We start from the raw sequence: 16,664 nt of genomic DNA, 5'->3' as shown, positions 1-16,664 counted from the left end.
TGACGAATCTTAAAGACGGTTCATTCACTCTTGGCTGGACCGATGTTACTGTGTGCCAGGCACTGTGTTTTAGTCCCTGAGAATATATCAATGAACAAAAAAGACAAAAAAAAAAGAGAGAAATTCCTGCCTTCATGGATCTTACCTCCTAGACAGGGTGGGGTGGGAGGGAAGCCCAGTAAATGAATAAATATGTGAAGTATGTCCATCCATGTGTAAGATAATATAATAAGCAATATCAATATTTGACATATAGGTAGGCACCAAGGTGTTGTGTGCTACAGAGAAAATGAAAGCAGAGGATGGGCGTGGGAGGGCACGGTGGTGAGTGTGTAATTTTGAGTAGGTGGTGAGGGTGGGCCTCACTGAGAAGGGACTGCCAAGCTCAGATGTGCAGGTGACGAGGAGTGAAGTGTGGCGTCTGGGAAGCCTGGTGGCCATGGATTATCTGCTTCTCTGGGCCATGACTTTCTCCAGGAGGGCTGGCTGTGTGAACAGGAGAGCAGAGAGGAGGTCATGGTGATGAAGGGTCACAGACCCAGGGGCCCTGGTACTTGACTGATTTATTCAAGTGGACGCTGATCGGATCTAAGGTGGTGGCCAGGTTTGGAGGGGAGAGAAACAGAGGCCTGGCCAGGTGATGGGAGAGGTGGCCGGGCCTGAGCTCAGATGGCAGCAGGGGGGGGTGCTCCCCTGGAAGCTGCTGGGCGGGTTTTCCCAGCTGGACTGTGAGAGGTGCACAGGATTATCTCTGAGTGCCCCACTAACTCCACTACTTGGGACCTGACAGTCATTTCATTTTCCGGCCCCAGAGCCTGCCGAGGTATTGCAGGCGGCCTCTGCTTCTCCAGTGCCCTCACTTGGCATCCTTACGCTGCCTGTTCTGCCTTCTCCCTCACAGTCAAGCTTCAGCTCCCCCTTCTTGCTGTGTTAGAATCCCATGCAAGCAGAGAATAAGGAGAATCTGCACGAGGCGCCTTCTGGGGCTGCCTAGCCAGCCCCCATCCTCGTAGACAAACCTGGTAACCACAGTGTTGACTGCTTGAGAGATTTTTAGCCCTTCTGTATCGTTCTTGATGCTGTTTTAGATGGTTATGTCTGGAAAGAAAAGGTTGTCATAATGAGAATCCCTTAAAACTGTGGGCACAACCCACGTCAGGCCAGTAGTAGAATAGTCATATCTTACACCACGAGGGCCCTTAGGGATGGGCTGGCCTTGCTCCTCCCAGGGACTGAGGTCTGAGGAAGCCATGCCCCCCTGGTGACGCTGGTTTGTGATGTTCCCTGGTGGAGGGTCCTGAGTGTATTGTTCTCTGCTCCTGTGTCTGTCTGCCCCAGAGCACAGACCACCTCAGCCTTATGCCCCCTGTATCCAGCAGATCTTTCACAGATGCTTGGAACTGTGTGTCAGAATGGTTCTAACATCAGTTACTGGTCTGCTGTGCTAGCCGCTGCTAACAGATAGATGCCATTATTGTCCTCATTCTCAGATAAGGAAACTGAGGCACAGAGAGGTTAACAAACATGCCCAAGGTCAAGTGCACTGTGCTTGTGTGGACAGACAGGATTTGCACTCATTCATCCAGCTCCAGGCTCACCCTCTGTCACCGTGTTGTAGGAGCCTTATCTCATCTGATGAGGCAGTGCCCGGGATTGCTCTTCCTTTACAGACAGGCAGCAAGGCAGGTGGAGGCTGGGGTCACACAGGTGGAAGATTCCAACAGGCCTCCAGCCCTGTCTTAGCCCCTGTATCTCTTGCCTCAGTGGCATTTGTTGATGAAACCCTGTCTCAACTCTGGCCTAATGAATCCTGTTGTTGCAGCTTGCTTGCATTTGTAAAGTTAATTAGTTTTCCAGACAGAACCACAGACCAGTGTCCTCTGCCTTGTCTCCCTCGTGCCCCGCCCCCAGGGGTCCAGATAGCCGCCCCAGGTCATCTCCGCAGCCAGGGCTGAGAGAGGAGAAGGGGTGGCTGGCCGTGCTGAGAGGACAGTGGCGCCTCCCCTGAGGCCTGCCAGGCTCCTGGCTTCCTGGCTGGAGCAGGCGCATGAAATCTGAACTCTGGAGGGAAATTTACTGCACAATAAAGGAAGAATGGCCTGCTTTGGGGACAATTAAAGCCACATTACTGTGGAATTACAGAGGACGCCCAGGGAATTAGCCAAATCCAAAGCAGCCAGAAGCACCAGGGCCAAGAAATGTGGGACTTTCACATGCAGGCTCACCCCACCAACTTGTATAAGGGACCTGTCTGGTTCCCAAACCCCCTAATTTTAGTGCAGAAAAAACATTTCCAAAGACGTTACCTGAGGGGAACTATTGTCATAAAACAACCCCACCCAGCCATGCTTGTGCCTGAAATAGTTCTGGTCACAAAGCCATCCAAGTCAGGGGTAGGTCCAGGGGGAGGGCTGTCGCCCACCATGTGCAGCTGGCAAAGGAGGAACATGCGAAGGCTCGGAGCGCCAGCGGAGCACAGCTCCAGCTCCAGCTCCCTGTGTGCCACCGGGCTCAGCTGGGGCCCTCGATGCCCTCACCTGTAAAATGGGCATTCCTCACCTGTTGTTTGGGGGAATGTTGGGTAGATAAACTGTGAAATTAGGTACCTTAATCCTCTATCCTTTTTATTTTATGACTTCCTTTGGTGAGATGAAAGTAAAGCTATACAGTGTGGGGCATTGAGAAGAACAAATGTGTTTGTCCCAGTTTTCCAGCTGTGCCTCCAGGAATAAGGATAAGGAGGTCACTTTTCCGATGTCCCTAGGTGGGCAGCTTGAGCTGTCCATAGTTGGGAAACCCTCTGGAGGCCTCCGCATCCTTTCGTGCACCCTTTTGCTTACCTCTGTGGTGTGTGCTTTGCGGGTGAGGAAGTGGGGGAAGCCAGAAGGGTGCTGGCAATTCCGGCCTCTGGGAGGAAGTGAAGCGTAAAGGATATGGTGGGTGTCAGGTGCTCCCTTGGTGCATAGGGACAGCCTAGCGTTTGTTCTTAGCGCTCCTGCAAGTCCCTCACACCTCCTGGACACATCAGAGCTCTAGCACAGACACTGCAGCCTGCGTTGGGGGTGAGGCCTCCAGGAGGGGACAGCCTTTCATATTAACACCTTGGGACTCAATCTGAAGCAAGCAGCAAGAGAGAGCTCCGTCGTCTCCTGCCTCCCATAACCTGCTGGTTTGTGGGGCTGGAGGTCTCGTGGGTTTTTAGACACATTTGGGCCCCTGAGCAGCCCTGTCCTCTGGGTGTGGAGACAGAGTAATGCAGAGAATGTCTCTGATTGTTAGTGAGCCAGGTGTTCAGCCACACTGTTGGCACTCAAAACGATTTGGAGGGTGAGGGCAAAGGAGCTGTAATCCCAGGACCCTCCCCTTTCCCTTGCTTGATTCTTGGCCTGGGAGTTGCATCATGAAAGAGCCAGCAAGTCACTGGGGTGGCTTATTATCCTAAATCCAGGGGAGATGTTCAAAATGCTCAACAACCAGTACTTCCTGGCACCAGCCATCACAGAGATGCCAGCTGCATACAGCTGTATCGGTGCATTTCCTTAGAAGATTGGTCTGCCCTAAAGGCTTTGACACCCACAAGAGTGGCTGTGTTTTAGCTAAGTCACCTCTGTCCCACTGTCACAGCACTGATCCGAAAGCCCATTCAGAACACACTCAGCTGAGAGCCATCATCTGTCCACAAGAACGAAGTGACGGTAGTCCCCAGGCCATTTTCCCTAGCTACAGCTGATAACTTAGGACATCATTCCAGAAGGATCATTTGGATTCATTTTCTGCAAATAAATCCCCCATGTTTGCCCACAGGGCATTTCTGCTGTCTCCTTCTGACATGCACAGTCCCTAACCCCAAGGACTCGGTCATTTATCTTCCAACACTGGAAGATTTCTTGGGACACCCTAACTCGTGTATAGGAATGTTAATGAGGCCAATCCCAGCCTCACACTTGGAAGGATCTCCCAGCCCAGAAGCAGAGCAACGTCTCCTCTAAGGCCGTCTGAGTTGGAAAGGACTTGCTGTCCAGTTCGACCTCCTCCTCAGAGCTAGAATCTCCTGGACTATCTCCCTGTACTTGAATGGCCAGGTCATTCTCTGCTGGGGGTGGCCGTTCTGTTCTTGGTCAGCTGGAATCTGCCATCCCCTATTATTCCCTCTGTTCCATGCTAGGCCACCTATATTCTTTCAGTGACATGATGTTTAATTAAAGTCTTCAATTGTAACCTCATAAACACTTGACTGATATCTACATAAATTATACCTACTAGTTTGATTAAAATGACTGGATTCAGAATTCAGGTTCAGAGTTTGATCAGTTCCATAACAAAGCTTGTCCTTTACCCCCCAAAATGGCCTTTTTTGGGTAAAGAGTTTGGGTCATTCTGATCTAGTAGCCTTCCTCCTCCCGTGTCTCCCCAAATGGCACTTCCCTCTTTGCATGTGCATTTGGGGCATGCTAGGGCCTTCTGGGGCCCTTGATAGCTGGTGGGGACAGAGAGGCGGCCTGTCTGCTCAGCACTGACGGTGGTATCCATGGCCGGGAGAGCACCTGGAGCCATCAGATGGGTGGGGCCTTTCCCTTCTCTCGCATCTCTACCTGGTCCCAGACACGGGATTTCTGTTCTGATTTAGCAGACGGAGAAAGGGAAGTGATAAGGAAGGATGAGCTGGCACTGACCAAACAGGAACAGAAGAATCAGATGCTTGGAACTCAGGACAGTTCAAATATGCCTCTTCTTTCCTGGTCCTGTTGACTGGAGGGACCCTGTTACCCTCTTCTGGGCCTTGCAAATGCTGAGAAGATTGACTTGCCTTTGATAAAAAGAAACTAGTCATGTGAAATCCTGTCTTAGGCAAAGCACAAATTTGATCAGGATATGGAAGGTGTTGGGGAGCAGTTCACCAGACTGGACTTGGGGCACATTTTAACCAAAAAAGTATTTGTTGAAATTCCAGTTCAACTGGGTATCCTCTGTTTTTATTTGTTAAATCTGCAAACCTGAGTTGGAGAGTGAATTAGGGAAATGGAAAGTCATATTGGAATTGACCTGGAGGGGCCCACCAGGACCCTGGTTTCAGCCTCTCCCTGTCCAAGAGCAGGAACCTCAGTCTCTTGGGCTCACATGGCTCCGTGTGCAGTTGCTATCTCTAGAGCAGTTTGGGCTATAGGTTAGACAAGTCTCTGGAGCTTACAGCCCAAGTCAAAGTTGACTGAAGAGTGGAGTTAAATGACTGGTCAAGCAGACAGGGACGCTGCCATTAGGACAGTGGTGAGTGGAGTGGGAAAGGTATCCTGGGAACTGTATGTTTTCCGGACTATTGTCAGGGGAACAGACTCAACTGCAAGTCATTAATCCTCCCTCACTGCCAACCTCTCCCACTGCTGTTGGAGCCTGGCCTTGCATCTCCAGCCTGGCACGTACCAGACCTGGTGATGGGACCTGTTACAGATGGGAAATGACCCCAGGGAGCCTGGGGCCAGGCTTGGCCAGTGTGGCTGGCAAATCAGCCCTCATATGCCCCTTAAATAAAGTACAGGGAGCGTGTGCACCACCTCTGGGGAAGAGGGATTGGAAGGAAGCTCCTGTGCTGCTGGACGGCATCTGGGCAATGTGCACAGGCCACAAGGAAAAGAGGATTTCTCAGCAATCCACACTGCAGGGGGAGCTTTGCTTAGACAACCTCTTCTACTTTGAAAATTCCTGGCCTTCAGGAATGAATTCCAGCAGCCATGGGATTATGTCAAGCTCCTTTCTGCACACAGCCATGCCACCCTCACCGTGCTGGAAGTCTAGAAAGAGCCTGAATTAGAAGTGCCCTCTAACTAGTTCCAGGTCCTTGGCAAAGTCTGTTTGCCTGTTGAGGCTGAATTTTTCTCATCTCTTCTATGACAAAAGGGTAAACTAGGAAAACTTGGAAGGCTGTACCAGCCCCCAGATCTTGCTTTTACCTTTGGGGGACAACGCCCCTTTCTCTATTTGGCTGGTAGATCTTGGTGTGGGTGGGGATGGGCTAGGGTGTTCATACAGGGTTCTGTCATAAGGAAGAAGCAAGACCCCTCCTTTCTGGGTGCCTATTTTGAAACCACACCCTGTGGGCAAGAGAATTTGCATCTTGTAGTCAGTGGGCCTCCATGGAAGATTCCAGAGCTGGGCAGTGACAAGGAGAGAGGCCTGTTGGAAGAGGGATTTGGGAAGGAGGGCTGATGGGAGTTGAGAATGCCACACAGCGGGCCATCGCTGAAGTCCCTGAGAGAGGTAACAGGGCAGTGCCGGCCCTCCTCCTGGCTGCCTGGGATGGGGCTCCAGAAAGCAAGCCAGAGGGAGGATCGAGGAACTAGGCTGCAGACAAAGAACTGATGAAGGCTCAGGGCTTACCAAGCCTGCTCGGCATTTCCTCCACGAGAGGGGAGAGGGGCCTACCCGCCAGGCCAGAGGTGTCTGCACAGCAGGAGCCCTGAGCTATTCCTTAGCAGCGCAAGGCCTGGGAGAAGTTAGGAGGGATGTTTCAAAGCCTTAGTGGGAGGCACAGGAGCCTAAAAAGGGCAGGGGAAGGAAAAGGCTAAGATGTTTACAATGAAAAAAGTCAGTGGAGAAAGTGACAGTCTGGTCAAGCCGATTTGGGGGCATGGGCCTGCACAGTCAGCTGGGGTGGGGCGGAGTGGCGGTCACCCCATACAGTGGGAGAGAAAGTCACCAGGGTCTCTGATCCTGCCCGTGGCCCCAGCCCAGCCCATGAAATGCTTTCTCTGGTCCATAGGCCATCAGCCTGCTCCCTGGCCTGTATTATTGGAGGGTCTCCCTGCCCAGTGGGAGTTCTCATTTTTGCTTGAAGAAGGAGGAGGCCTCGTAGACCTCAGAATTATTTACCCACTCCCCAACCCCCCTATCCCTTCTCTAGAGCCGGAGAGGATCTGGCTGGGTGGGGGCCTGGCTCCCAGCAGCTCTTTTGTCTGACATCTTGACAAAGGGCCTGAGCCCTTCCCAAGCCCCACAGGTGTGAAGAGCTTGTTACCCTAGTGTTTGTTCAGCCCTATTAGTGGCCTGAAGGACTGTTGACAGAGGGCCCCTTTGTGTGCAGACTTGGCTAAAGCTCTCTAAGCCCTGGACAAACACAGGCCACTTATCTCCAGGGACTTTATCAGGAACCATCTAAAGCCCGCCTTGGCCGTTGGGAACTCCAGCCTCCTGGACTGACACTGGGGACTGGGTTTCGAAAGCATTTCCCATTTTTTTTCCCCCTTTTTCCTACCACCTTGATCAAGCTCTTGTCGATTCTTTTTCTGATGTCAGAGATAATGCACAGGGCCAGGGCTCAGAGATTTTGTTTTCAAATTTGAGAAACTTTGAGAGAGGTCAGTGGGTACCTCCCTGTGAGAACTTGGCTTTGGGAGCTCCCGGGGCCCCCCAGGAAGTCCCCTGTGGCTCACCTCCTGGAAATACTCTCCCGGAGCCCCTCCCCAGAATAGTTTCTGTGCCCAACACCCTGGTGAGTGTCCTTGCCTTTCCCTCTAGAAGACCCAGGTGGTCACCAGTCCTGTCAGCATCTTCCCTTCTGAGTCTCTGTCCCCTGCCGGAGGCCCCCTCACCTCCACCATGAGCCCATGGAAGCCTGCCGCGTCCCCCTGCAGGGCCCTAGTATCATAACGCTCCATCTCTAATCTGTCTGCCGTCTGGGGGTGGTCGTACTGCTCTTGCCACAGCTCCTGCCCCTGTGACTTGTTCACCTCTGGAGCACTCCCCTCCTGAACTCCCAAGAGCCCTCCTAAAGGCTTCCCTGCTGATGTGAATCTGCCCCTTACCTCCCAGGAGTTTTGGTGTCCTGCAGCTATAGTCTTTTACGGCCGAAAAAAACTCAGAGCCCATCAGACCAGTGTCCTCATTTTTAGATGAAAACATGGCAGCTGAAGGAGGCCAAGTGGGCTTTCCAGGGGCACCTGCCTGGGTGAGCCACCAGGCCAGGACTGGTACATAGGTCCCAGGTCTTGCAAATCATGTCCGGTTCCCTTCGCCCTCGTTTGCCCTTGCTGCCGTGTGATGTTGTGTGCCATTTGATTTTGCTCAGTACTCACACTCACATGTGTGCATCTAGATCCTTGTCTTCAGATCTTTTTTCTCTTCTGTGTTATCTGGACCACTGGGTCTCAGAGTGTGGCTCTTGGATGGGCAGCACCAGCATCTGGGAACTTGTTAATGGTGCAGATTCTCAAACTCCTGGGGGTGGAGCTCAGCCATCTGTGTTGTGATAGGCAGTCCCATGCTTCTGTGCACCCATGTTTGAGAACCATCACAGGCTGGGGTCTTGGGAGGAGGTTAGTTGTTACTAGAATTGCAAACCAGAGCTTGAGAGAAGGAAGTCGGGGGCATAGTCTTGAGAGAGCAAAGTGCAGAGGGATCAACTCCATAGCAGCTGTGCTTCCCAACTCAGAGGCTGGCATGTCAGAGAGGCCCCATTACTATTTCTTGGAGAACTGAACGAGCAATCACGCAGAAGCAGGTGCAGGTCCTGCTGGGGATGTTACTGAAGTTCCATCCCACATCTTCAGCTGCCACATCTTCTCTCACATGTTCTCTGGGGCTCCAAGAGTCCCACAGAACATCCTCATCTCCCTGGGCTCAGTCTCACTCAGAAGGGACTGTTGACTCCCTTCTTTCAGGCAAGCAAGTTTTTTGGCCATGTCTAGGTAATGATTTTCAACAGTTTTTAAATTAAGATTGACACAAGGCACTCCTCCAGTAATTGCAAACCCTAGAGCCTCAGCCAGGACCAACGGCTCGCATGTGGTGCTCTGGCCCCTTAGTGGTTGCCCGGTTTGGCTCACCCTGTCTGGTCGCCACTGTGTAGTGTCTGGCTGGTTGGCATCTCTGGTGACATAGACTTTAAGCCCTGTGCTTGGGGGATGGGATGGGCCTTGGAATGAGGTGACAGAGGCAGCAGGTATTAACCAGACTTTTCACATCAGGTATCTCCAAAGACTGCAAGGGTGGGAACCACACCTGTCATGTCCCCAGCACCTTACCTAGTGCCTAGGTCATCTCAGGTACTCAGTAACTCTTTGTTGAATGAGTAAGTAGATGCAGGAGCTATTAGATGTGCCAGTAATAAAATGAATCCTGCAGTCTGGGCTTTGATGGTTCTGTACATTTATCTAAACATATGATCATTTCTCATATCCCCAACTCACCTGTAGATACAAAAGGGTCCAGCTCCAGAAATGCTTGGGCCACTCCTGCCTCAGCCCCTTTCCAGAAAGGATCCGTTTGAGAGCCCAGTGTAGTGTGTCCCCAGGTGCTGCCAGGAGTCAGGTGTGTGGGGAGAAGTGACTTCTCAGCCAGGTCATTTCAAGAGAAGCTAAAAGCTGGGCTCAGAGAAGACACCTCTGGGGGCGGAATGCTTAAAATTAATAAACGAGGATTCAAACAATTTCTAATAAATAGGATACCAAATAGAGTTACAAATTAATAAATAAAAGGAAATACAAACTTCCTCAGACCTTAAAAATAACAAATATTTTTATTATTCTGAGCCAGTCGTTTAAGGAGCGGTTTCTTTTGAAACGAGAGCTCTGCCCACTGCTCCAGTGTAGGCTGCCTGCCATGACGCCTTCCCTTCACCTCCTGTGCGCTCTCTCTCCAGGGGCTGGCTCATACTCCAACTGAGTACATACATACAACCAGTCTAGTCCCAGTTCCACCAGCCTGCACTGTTCTGTGGACCAGCAGGAGTATCACTGGGGAGTGTGTTGGGAATGCAGACTCCCAGGTCCACTCCAGGCCTCCTGCCCAGAACCCGCACCTGAGCTGGATGCCCAGGTGAGCCACATGCGTGTTGCAGTGGGGGCAGCCCTGGCAGGACCATTTGGTCTGTGCTCCAATGCTGTTCTCAGGCCCCAGGAGGGCCCAGCAGGATGGTCTCCGACTGTCAGTCCCAGCAGCAGTTGGCACAGCTGGAAATTCCAGGTCCATGTGACATTCAGGGGAACCAGGGCCAGAGTCCCGAGAAGCAGGGCCAGGATATGACTAATGTTTCTGGGTTCTTTCTGAGCCTGGTAGGATTGGGGGTGAGTTCATCAGGGCCTTCTGGGAGAGGACCAATAGCCGTGTTCCATAAACTCCTCAAATCAGCATATGCAAATTCAGCTCTATTTTGTGCAAGGTCCTCACGGTCCTGGTAGGATCCAGGGCATTCTAGATGTGGGGGGTTCTCCTCAAAGTGCCACAGTCTGCTTGAGCAGACAGATATTAAATTGATGAGTTAAAGCAGCAAGACAAGTTGGAAGTTATTCAAAGCAAAAATAAAATAAATATCACAAAAGTCAAAAGGTCTAGTCTTGCCAGGGTGTGATCCAGTCAGACTGCACAGTCTTCTGTTTATCCTATTTATCCACCTATCCACTCTTCCATCCATCCATCCATCATCCATCTACTCATCTACCCCCCATCTACCCACCCTCCAACCCATCCATCCATCCACTCATCTACAGCCCATCTACCCACCCTCCCACCCATCCATCCATCTATCCATCTATCTATCTGTTCGTCCGTCTATCCATCCATCCATCCATCCACTCACCCACCCATCCATCTACCCACCCATTTACCCACCCTCCCACCCATCCATCCACCAACTCATCCATCCATCCACCCACTCATCTCCCCCCCATCTACCCACCCTCCAACCCATCCATCCATCCATCCATCCATCCACTCATCTCCCCCGTATCTACCCACCCTCCTACCCATCCATCATCTGTTCATCCATCATCTGTCCATCCATCCATGCATTCATCCATCTGTCCATCCACCCACCCACCCATCTTTCCATCTATCCATCCACTCATCTACCCACCCATTTACCCACCCTCCCACCCATCTATCATCTATCCACCCATCCATCCATCAACTCATCCATACATCCACCTATCCACCCACTCATCTACTCCCCATCTACCCACCCTCCCACCCATCCATCATCTATCCACCATCATCTATCCATCCATCCATCCATCCATCCATCCGTCCATCTGTCCACCCATCCATCCACCCACCCACCCATCTTTCCATCCATCCATCTACTCATCTACCTACCCATCCATCCACCAACTCATCCATCCACCCACCCACCCATCTATCCACCCACCCATCCTTTCATCCACCCACTCATCTCCCCCCATCTACCCACCCTCCCACCCATCTATCTTCTATCTACCCATCCATCCACCCATCCATCCATCCATCCATCTGTCCACCTTTTCTCTTTCTTGCCCACTTTTGCTCTCTTTCTTTCATTTGCACAACAAAAGCATATTGAGGTCAGCTCTGGGCTGGGTGATATAAGGGTAAACATTCTCCCGCTTCTCCAGGAACCAACATGGCTGAGGAGAGCATATGTCCCACTTGAGCTAAGAGCTTGCTGCCAAGACTGCTCATTAGCCTCTCCCTCCATTGGGCCAGGAGCTCCTGGACAGATCAGAGTGTGCTGTCTATCCCTGTCTCCCTCATGGCCTGTGATACAGGGCCTGACATGTAGCTTGAGTGCCTGATGTATGATGAATTGAACTGGCCTGGGTCTGGCCAGGGGTTGGAGGGCCCAAGTTAGTGGAAGGGGTTCAAAAAGCTGAAGGAATGGTGGTGACAAGCATGTGTTAAAGGACTGAGAGGACCTTTTGATAGAGAAAAATGGGACCCAATCACTTGGGCCCTTTCCTTATCAGGTTTCTGGTTGGGGGGTAGGGTTCTCCTCCTCCTACCTCCTGCCCCATATTATGCCCCTGGGTCTAAAACACAGTGACATAGGATGTGTCCTTGGTGATACCACAAGTCACTGTGGTGATCCCCACTTCATGGAGTGAAGTGAGGGTTGCCCCACTTCATTCACTCCATGAAGGAGGGCATGGAGGGCTCAGGGCATAGACCAGATCAACTCTGGTGGCTAGGGGACCCTGGGCAGGTTGTAGCACCTCACAGCCTGGCCCAGCCCACAGAAATTGCGCACCAGTCCCCCAGCCCCTGTTCTCGCTGGGGCTGACCTCTCTGTTCTCAACAAAGCTGCCCTTTCTTCCCGCCTTGAAATCTGATAATGAAACTAATACCCAATATTTTTGCCTCCAAGAGAGGTAGGAGATAAACAGGAAGGTGCGAGGGATTAAGGGGTCTCTCTGAGGAAGGGTCTGGGAACAAGCTGGGAGTTGGGTGACAGCTCTGTGTGGAGCCGAGGGATCCAGATGTGAGCTGCTTTGCCTGATGCATTTTTCCATTTGTGCAGAGAAAATAAAACAAAGAGAAAAGAAAACAAGCTGTAAAATACTTTGCAGAAGACTGAGCGTGGGCAATTGCCACTTGATGTCCCCTGACAGCTCCAAGAGGAGGTGGGGAGAGAGAGGAATCCTGTCTTTTGATGTTCAGCCCCTGAGCTTTCTTTTGTGTGACCAGTTGTTTGGGAAGGACCTTTTGTTGTGGCAAGGTGCACATGGAAGGGAGAAACCACCCCGGTTGCCTTTGGGTTAGGGAAGGGGGCGGCTGAGCTCCCAGGAGGGCACAGAGGCCCTGGCAGCCCCATTGGGGAAATGGGGGGTGGCTGGAGCCGTCTTTATAGAGGAGGACTCAGGACTAGCCTCTGCCTCCAAGAAGGGCCAGAAGATGCTGCTACTGAGGCCTTTATTTGTACAAGAGAGCCTCGAGGAAGTGAGACCCAGGTGGTCCTTCCAGATCGCTGTCCCTGGGCAGGGGTGCCAGACTCTGATTTCTGAACCAGTACAAAAGATCCATATTCCAGGGCCAGATGTCAGGAGCCAGAATACTTGGGGTCCAGTCTTGGGCCCCCATTTACTGGCTCGGTGTTCCGGGCTCGTAGGTCACTTAACCACTCTGAGCAGCCCCATCACTCTTGTCTGACTGAGTCCAAAGAGACTGTGGATGTGTGTATATGTGCAGGATGGTCCCCTGTGCTGGTGAGCAGGGCAGGGCTGCTGTTCTCTCTTCACACATGATTGAGTTCAGCCCCAAAGGCTGGAGGTGCTAAGGGATCCTTGGTAAGGCTCTCAGCAATCATTTTTTGGCTTAATTTGGCTTCCAGCTGCTTCTAAACTTCAGGAGTGAGCTGTCTTTTCTCATATCTCCCTCAGTGCTTTCTCTCAAGCCCTTGTGCATCTCTACTTGTAAATCGAGTGACTAACGGGTGTGTGATTTGGAGGGTGGCTCTAGAAAGAACATTTAAAGAAACTTTGGAGAGAAAAATTAAAGAGGCAAACTTTTTAAAAAAAATCACAAAGTAATACATGAATGAAAAACTGGTAAAAATATTTACAGCTTGTATGGTAGAGAAGACAAGTGGTTTTTAATCCACTGTAAGAGCATTGTATGAAAAAAACCCACCTTATTTGAAAACTGGGTAGATGGCATGAACAGGCAATGCACTAAAAAAGCAATACAAATAGAAAAACAAACACACGGAGAAATGTTCAACCTTACTGGTAATCAAAGACATGCAAATTAAAATCGTGTGCGTGTGTGTTTTCCAGACGAATTGGCAAAGGTTAAGAAAAAAGAATGCTGATACCAATTGCATGTTGTTATTCTTTTCAAGGGTGTGGCGAAATAGGAGCTCTCATATCCTGCTGGTAGGAGTATAAGCTAGGACAGCCTTTCTTGAGGGCAGTTTGGCAATTTGGATCCCAAGCTGAAAACATGTAGATACAAAATTTAACCTAGCAATTCTCTCTTGAGAAATTTACTGTGCAACAGTCATCAGAGCAGAATACAATGTGTATGTTCAAAGGTGATTACTGCAGTGTTATTTGTAATGGTGAAAAACTGGAAACAACCTAACTGCCAAACCCAGAGGCAACCTATTTTAAATGTAGTCATTGTGGATTCCCAGGAGCCAGTTTTGTGTGTCTGTACAGTGGAGGACTAGACAACCTTTCAAATCATGAAGGCCATTATCTGGCATTAAAAAGTGTTCATCATTATAAGAAAACAGGCTATGAAGTGATGTGTACAATCTGGTCCATGTCTGTAGGAAAGGCTTCAGTAGCTCCACTGCTGAGCAAATGTTAATTAAAGCCTACAAGGAATGGTGGTTGGTGCAAATTCGAAAGCATTTTTTTTTCCCTTTCTGCTTTTGTTTTTCAAGTGTCTGGCATTAAAAATGTATTTCTATAGAAATGACATAAAGTGACTTCAAACAAGCTTAGCACAAAAGCAGAGCAAACCATGCTACAGGGCGAGCAAAATGAGGCCCCTCTGTAAGCTGGAGTTTTTCAGAGTGAGAAGCTTAAAGAAGGCAGATCACAGGTGTCACGGAGTGGCATGAGAGCTGTGTGGGGACCAGGCTGGATCCTGGGGAGCCCATATCCCCTGTGCCTAAGCCAGGCTGTCGGGGCTGAAGATGGTCCTGGACAAGACATTGAAACCAATATATGGATCATGAGAAGGATGCAGGCAGTTGAGGAGGGGGCTTGAGACACAAGGAACAGTGTATGCAAAGCCTTGGAGGGGACAGGTGAGGGGTCCTCATACGTGGTGTACTCTGGAAACTGAAAAAAGTTTGGTACTACAGCTGAAGCGTAAGGATGAGAGGGGCTGCGAGCAGAGCTGTGGTGGCGGGGAGAAGCAGGACCAGCTTATTCAGGGCTTTGAAGTCTGTGTTAAATCACTGTTATTTTATCCAGAGAAAAAATGGGAGCCATTGGAAGATTTTAAGTAGGTAATGAACATCTGCAGATTGGTGCTCAGAACTGCTCTGGTTACAGTGCTGAGACAGCCTGGAGGGCTCAGCTGAGGCAGTAGAGGGATCAGAGGCCTGATGGGATGAAAAAGAGGGAATGAATCTGGGAGTGGTGCCTCTGGGCCCAGCTGGAGACCCCACACCAGAAACTGGAAATACAGATGTGGGAGTCAGGAGCCCAGAGGTAGTCAGCTTGGAGGGTGAAGGGGGCAGACGCAGGAGGACATCAGTGGGGGGAGCTGGTGCTGAGTCTGGGGGAGCCTGGAGGGAATGGTGGAAGGAGGCAGGACTGCGCAGGAGGAAAACCCGAGAAGGGGATGCTGAGGCCCCTCTCCATGGGCTCAGAGGGCAGGAGCACGGCCCACAGGAGACGGAAAGTCACTCAGGTCGATGAAGGGACAGGAGATGGTGCAGCGGGTCCCCAGGCCCTCAGCATGAGGAGAAGCCTGAAAAGAGAGTAGAGCCTGGGGCCGGAGCTCAAGGCGGTGGCGGTGGTGGTGAGCACCCCGGAAGCAGTGTGAGGCTGCTCTGGCTGCTCTACCAGTGCCACAGGCTGGGCGCTTAACCAGCAGACGCTTGTTTCCCACGGGTCTGCAGGCTGGAAGTCCCAGAACACGGTGTCAGCTGGGTTCGCTTCTTGAGGTTGGCTTGCAGAGGGCCCTCTTGTCCCCGTGTCCTCACTTGGTCTTCCCTCTGCTGTGCACCCACTGGTATCTCGTTGTGTGTCCAGACTTCCTCTTATATCCACACCAGATTGCAGGAGGGCCTACTGAAAATGGCCTCCTTTTGATGTAATCACCTCTTTGAAGGCTCTACCTTGAAGAGTGGTCTCTCCAAATACAGTCACATTCTGAGGTGCTGGGGTTAGGGCTTCAGCATATGGATTAGGGTGGAGGGACACAATTCAGCCTTAACCAGCAGGGTTTGGGCGCAGGGAGTAGGACAGCTCCAGCTCCCAGCTCTGAGGTGTGTGTGTGCCTGTGGGGCGGGGTCTGGCCGGCCGGCTGGCTGCTGCAAATGAACAGTCTCCGTTTGAGACTGAAGCAGGTGCCTCGGCGTGGCACTGCGGTGGTCAGTAGCGCTCACCGAGGCAAACGGGAGCCAAGGCAGAGCTCCCGAGGGAAGATACCTTGTGGTCCAGCAGCAGAGGACGGGGTGCTGGGGGGACAGGCCTCTCCCGGCACCCCCGCCCTGACCCCTGTCCCTGCCTCCCCCGCAGCCTGCAACTGCAACCTGCACGCCCGGCGCTGCCGCTTCAACATGGAGCTCTACAAGCTGTCGGGGCGCAAGAGCGGGGGCGTCTGCCTCAACTGCCGCCACAACACCGCTGGCCGCCACTGCCACTACTGCAAGGAGGGCTACTACCGCGACATGGGCAAGCCCATCACCCACCGCAAGGCCTGCAAAGGTAGGCAGCGGGGGCGGGGCCTCGGGGCCCCTATCCCACCCATCCCCCCTCTCCTCTGTCCTGCTCCTCTTGTTTCATTTTTCTGGTCCCCATACAAGTTGGCACTGACCGAGATAATCTCACGCATGTGCACACGCACACATGCACGCGCACAGCCTCCCTGGTATTTGGAGGCGTAAGCCAAAACAAAGGGGCGATGGAGAAATGGCTCCAAGGAGAAGAAAGGGGAAGGTGTGAGCCCTGGGAGGGTGCAGGGCTCCCTGCCCGCCGCCCCCGCCCCCACCCGGCTTCTCACCCGTCTGCACAGGTGTGCCGCATACCACAGGGCGGGGGTCATGTTCACCAGGCTTACGTGGCACAAAGGACTCTCTTTTACCAAAACCCCGCAGATGTGTTTCTTTGGAAGTGTGCACACTGCCCCCGCCCCCGACCCCCCAGCGCTCACACAGACACGCACAGCAGCAGCAGGCTGGCTGCTGCAGTGGCAGGGGAGGAACATTTAATCCACCTGCAAATAGCTTTACTTCTCAGGAC

At 51.9% G+C, this 16,664-nt stretch overlaps 1 protein-coding gene across 5 annotated transcripts in view; it reads left to right on the top strand.

Annotated features, from left to right (window-relative positions):
* NTN1 (netrin 1) overlaps window positions 1-16,664 on the top strand; it is a 207,451-nt gene that overhangs the window by 104,608 nt on the left and 86,179 nt on the right. For all 5 annotated transcript variants that reach the window (XM_057500879.1, XM_036896158.2, XM_036896159.2 and 2 more), the window contains exon 3: window positions 15,942-16,130. In XM_057500879.1, coding sequence (XP_057356862.1) covers window positions 15,942-16,130 — 189 coding nt within the window. The remainder of the gene's footprint in view (window positions 1-15,941; window positions 16,131-16,664) is intronic.

The sequence above is a fragment of the Manis pentadactyla genome, chromosome 4, assembly GCF_030020395.1.
Source record: "Manis pentadactyla isolate mManPen7 chromosome 4, mManPen7.hap1, whole genome shotgun sequence".
NCBI classification, from domain to species: domain Eukaryota; kingdom Metazoa; phylum Chordata; class Mammalia; order Pholidota; family Manidae; genus Manis; species Manis pentadactyla.
Note: the sequence above shows the minus strand (reverse complement) of the source record. Positions and strands in the feature narration are given on the sequence as shown.